Source organism: Montipora capricornis, chromosome 11 (assembly GCF_036669925.1).
Source record: "Montipora capricornis isolate CH-2021 chromosome 11, ASM3666992v2, whole genome shotgun sequence".
NCBI lineage: Eukaryota > Metazoa > Cnidaria > Anthozoa > Scleractinia > Acroporidae > Montipora > Montipora capricornis.
In genome coordinates this window covers 1,597,650-1,602,957 of record NC_090893.1, presented here as the reverse complement: position 1 = coordinate 1,602,957, position 5,308 = coordinate 1,597,650, and the positions used below count along the sequence as shown (strand labels likewise).

Genomic DNA, 5,308 nt, shown 5'->3' with positions numbered 1-5,308 from the left:
CGACCAAGAAATAATTCTTTTATCCTTGTGCTAATTACACTCACTAGCCTCACTTTGGAGCAAAGATTCTTTTGAATTTTGTTCGTGCTAACGAGGCTAGTGAGGATGATTGGCATAATTATAAAAACAAAAGAATAATTACGTAGCCGCCATTTATGAATACGGTCTATTCCAAAGACAGCACTTCTTCCACAGGACTCGAGTCCATGACCTCCCGGACGGTAGTCCAATGCTCCATGAATTGATCCAACTGGTCAGCGGTTTTAATGGATGGAGTAATTACAATACAATAGAGCGAGTTTCAATCGAGTGTCGCAAAACCAAAACCAAAGTTATTACTTTGGCCTATCAAAAGGACGGAGACAATTCAGTAAACCAATCAAAACTCGAAGTAACTGCACGTAGCCGGCACAAAGCGGGGGTAAATGTGCACGTGCAAGCCCCGATTGGTTTTGGTTTCACTTGATTGGTTGAAAAAATGGCACGAGAAGTTTGAACCAATCACTGAGTGAAGTAATGCAAAACCAATGCAATTCGTTAATTACTTTCGACACTCAATTGGAAACCGCTCTACAATACATACTTAATTGACCACTCCCCATAGGGGCTTTTCAGGGCCAATGGAAGACAATCACGACAGAACAGAACATTCAACAACAACTGCTATAAATCCCAACTGGCCGGAGGCTAGCTAGTTGGCTATTTACAAGTGCAGCTGAGAAGTTGAACCAGGGACTGCAAGGAACAAAATTCAACGAGTGGTCAGAACGTGTCTTGAACCCGGGATCCCCGGATCTCAAGGCAAGCGGCCTCACCACTTGACCACACTGGCTTCTAAAATTGAATTAATTATTAATTATTCATTAGAGTTAAACGTTGTAATCACAGAAACATACTGTCAAAGTAACTGGTGTCATCTTCTCCGTCCAACTGGGGAATAAACTCGGCTTTCTGTCTCAGCAAGGCTGTCCAGTTTAAACCAACAAAGAACTGATGTTCCTTTACTTCGTGTGAACCTAAACAAAAAACGGAACAAAAAACGTTTTAAATTCAGATACTTCTTCATAGAGCAAAACGTCTCCTTTTACAGTGTGTGTCTTCGTGTTTTAGGTGCGATCATTCCACGGCATATATACAAATTGAAAACAGAACGAAACACTTTTGATCGCATGGACTTAAGGTACAAAATTTAGGGCCCTTTAGGTACACTCACCCGTGGTTCCCAAACGGGTAATGGGATCCTGCTCCAGGAGTTTAGTTACCAGGTCCCGAGCGTCCTCTGGTGGGGCTTCGTCCTCATTTGGCCATTCTATTATACCTGTAACGGGAAAGTCACTCGTCTAACCAAAAAAGACCTAAGCACATCTCGTAAGCAGGCTTACAGCAGGTTCTTTCTCGCTTACAGCTTGGCATCTAAAACTAACTGATACCATTCGCTCACCACTTAGAGTATCAGCGAAAAGCTCTTCAGGTGAATCGCCATAAAATGGCGGCACACCAATGAGGAATTCGTAGAGAATAATTCCCAAAGACCACCAGTCCACAGGCTTGCCATAACCTTGCCTGAGGATCACTTCGGGAGCCAAGTAATCCGGGGTACCAAATACTTGCTTGTCCGTAAACTGCTTCGTCTCTTGTTCCAGCGAGTGTTCGAACATGTGGGTTGTGCCTTAAAAGAAGAGCTTTGTTAATTAACAGGCTGTGACGTGACAGAGTATGCACATGATGACATGGAGACCACGTTTGGAGGCCAAAACTAATTCCTCAGAGACAAAAGGGGTTGTTTTGATGCAGTGCAGATCATTTCGTAAAGAATTACCAATAACTAGCCGGTGCTCAGTAGAGCGATAGTTTCAATTGAGTATCGTAAAACCAAAACCAATGTAATTACTTTGGCCAATCAAAAAGGACGGAGATAATCCGGTAAACCAATCAAAACTCGAAGTAATCACACGTAGCCGACACAAAACGCGGGAAAATGTGCACGCGCGAGCCACGATTGGTTTTGGTTTCACTTCTGATTGGTTGAAAAAGTCACGCGAGAATTTTGAACCAATCACTGAGTGAAGTAATGCAAAAGCAATACAATTCGCTAATTACTTTCGACACTCAATTGAAAACCGCTCTAACAAAATAAGTTACAAACAACAGAGATAAACTTTGAAAAACTTTTAGGCTAAACGATTTTAAAAGTCCTAATTGCAATCCGTTTTAATCTTGTTCAATTTTGGTCATCCCTTCCTCCTTTTGTATTACTTGTCTTATTCAAACCTTGCTTCAATGTTAAAGTAGTTATTTTTGCGATTCGCTTGATGTGGTTGCCAGTTGAAAGTCGATGAATTTGGCTGAATTTCGTGGCATAGCCTCTTTAATTACGTGAACCAAAAGGTTCTATTTGTATTCGTGCAAATCATTGTTAATAGAGGGGAATGGTTATGAAACCCGATAAATTTCTCTGTTGTAGGTTTTTTTTTTTTTTTTTTTTTGCCTTGACCGTGCACAAAACACAATAGTTGTTTACTCCGTACTGAGCAACTAACCAATAGAAACGTGTTGGTTACGTAATTCATGCATAGTGTACGAGCGCAAAACAAAAGATGGTGCACGGTCGTGGACTTTCCAACCTAAATCTTGGCATCTTTGTTTGCTCCTTTAATGTTTGCCGAGCTTCCAAACCATTCCCCTCTATTAACTATGTGCAAATGCACTGAAACGACCATGAAATGAAGGCCAAAGTGTGCATGGAATGCACCAGCATGACACAGGCACTTTAAATTATAACGAATTTTGCTGGGGAAAGAGTAAAGGTGGAGATGATCACTATAGGAGGAAATTCCCACTACAAATGCGAACAACTTACTATTGATCAGTCCAACTTTTGATAAACCAAAATCGGTCAGCTTTATGTGTCCCATGGATGTAATCAAAAGACTGCAATGACAAGATTAAGGGGGAAATGGAGTGATAATAAATGTTAGTTGACTCGAAATTTTGCTTCCATTTTTGAGTACCCTAAAGCTTAGATACATTTATTGTTGCAAATACGATTATGACTACAGTTGTCTCGTCACATTCGTTCAATCGCCTCTGTTGAGTCACACCCAAAGCTTCTCTCTCGAGTCTGATTCTACCAAGCACTTCGGTTCAAAATGCTGCTAATCAGATGCAGGCTCTGTTGTGATACCGAGACATCATGCACAACCCTGTCCCTTAACGCTCAACTCCCTGTTTGCAATGGGTAGTTTGTTGCTTCCTTGAAAGGAACCTGAGCTGTTTGTGTTTACGAGTGGATTAAAGTTAAAAGGACAATCACAGGATATTTCTGGAGACAAGTCAGTGAAGAGAAGGAGACACTTTGACGTCTACCATAAAGACCATACATCTTATTATCTTCATTTCTAGTCATATCTAATCACCCATGCAAACAGTGCTTTGTTTATGCAAGGCATGGAAATCCGTCCTTGTACATCAAGCAACCTGCACCATCAACTTCCAGGTAATAGCGTTTTATCACGTTATGTGTCACCGTATTGGTGTTGCAAAATGAAGAAACACTGGCCTTAATGGTTACCAAACAAGTCCTCTATGAATTCAATTATATTTGTCAGCACTTTCTCGCTGTGGCTGGTTACAATAAACTCGTAAAAAGGAACACCCTGCGAGCAGAGCCTCCTTTTGTATTTTTCTTTACTGAGGAGGAGAAAAGTAGGCTCTGCTCGAATCGCGTCAACTCTTTGAAGCCGCCGCAGCCCGAACTTCTGGACTAGTCAATCTTGTTTTCTCTCGTCAAACCGGTTTTTCCAGTGCGAGCGTCCGTTTAGTGACAAAACCGATGGTTATAATTGAGCCCGCTGGCATGAAAAACCAAGATGGCGGCGAGATCTGGCATATTAGGCTTGGGTTCGAGACTGTATCCTGGCAACATGCAGCGCATATTCAAAAAAGATCTTACTCGATTCATGCAGAGCCTTTCTCGAGAACGCCAAAATCGAGCAAGCAAAAGAAAGGCTCTGCTAGCACGGTGAAAAAGGACTGGTCAACTGTGAAAAACATGGGTCCACCAGTCGTCTTAATGACAGTATCAGTCTCTTGAAAAACTAATGCCTTTATCTAACCTAACCCCTCGAAAAACACCGTTTACTTCAACCAGTCAGTTATCATCTAATTTTGTCTGAATTTCAACCGGTTCGAATTAAAATTGTGTCTATCACCTCATAAAAACCTTTCACCTTACTAATTCCTTGCATTAGTCTAAAACTAATTCTTTTGTTCGCTTAATTATCTCGCCTTCAAAGTCACTATTTTAGCGGCTCCCAAAAGGTGGAAAAAAAATTCTAACTGTAATGTGATCTACGATCGCGCACAAGTTCGAGAAATGGGTTTCATAGCGAGTTGAAATCACAGACTGCTCTAGTGGGATACCTGTAGTTCTTTGAAAACAGCGATGCAAAATCCGCAAAGCAATTTGTGACGTCAACCACGTACTCAACTCATTCCCTTTCAATGCCCGGTCATGGATAAAACGATGACCACTTTTGCCGTCTTTCAAAGCGAATATAAAAAGTGAGTTTTCAATAAAAAGTTTGTAGAAACGAAAACATATATTTGGGGCAATTTCGGAGAATTAGTAAAGTTGAAACACACTCCTTTCCAAGGTCTCTCTGGAGGCAAAGACGAGCGACCCTGAGAACTAGGTTGAAGTGGAAAAGGTTGCTGGGATGATAGGCACTTTGTACTGTAAAACCTACTTGTCAGGCTTGACATCACGGTGAATAATTCCATAGCTGTGCAGATACTCAACAGCAAGGAGGGTTTCTGCAATGTAAGACCTGTTGAAAGACATTGTTCAATACATTAACTTTAAAATTGATCCGAAGTGGAAGTGATAATCGTAGTCAACGAATCAATCCGAGTGCTCCTTTTTGAGTCGAACATACGACAGTAACGATTACTACTTTGGATTCTCTACCACTCGACTATAGGAGACTCGTGGGAGATCGGACATTCAACTAGGTTCCGATGACAATTGTCCGTTTTATGACTCGAGGATACTCGGAAAAAATCCGAGTGCTCCTTTGCAGTAGTCGATTAACCTACGACCTCCCGATTACTACTTCGGATTCTTTACCACTGGGCTACAGGAGACTAGTGGGAGATCGGACATTGAACTTGGTTCAGATGACAATTGTCCGTTGAAAACTCGGGGATATTCGGAAAAAATCCGAGAGCTCCTTTGCAGTAGTCGATTAACCTACGACCTTTCCGATTACTACTTCGGATTCTTTACTACTGGGCTACAGGAGACTCG

General features: G+C 41.6%; 1 protein-coding gene across 1 annotated transcript in view; it reads right to left on the bottom strand.

Annotated features, from left to right (window-relative positions):
• Positions 1-867: 867 nt before the first annotated feature.
• The window catches only part of LOC138023685 (microtubule-associated serine/threonine-protein kinase 2-like), a 41,709-nt gene continuing 37,268 nt past the window's right edge, over positions 868-5,308 (bottom strand). The window contains exons 19-23 of the mRNA XM_068870726.1: positions 4,749-4,829; positions 2,861-2,931; positions 1,442-1,669; positions 1,214-1,318; positions 868-1,016 (exon numbers count right to left, since the gene is read on the bottom strand). Coding sequence (XP_068726827.1) covers positions 883-1,016; positions 1,214-1,318; positions 1,442-1,669; positions 2,861-2,931; positions 4,749-4,829 — 619 coding nt within the window. The 3' untranslated portion in view covers positions 868-882. The remainder of the gene's footprint in view (positions 1,017-1,213; positions 1,319-1,441; positions 1,670-2,860; positions 2,932-4,748; positions 4,830-5,308) is intronic.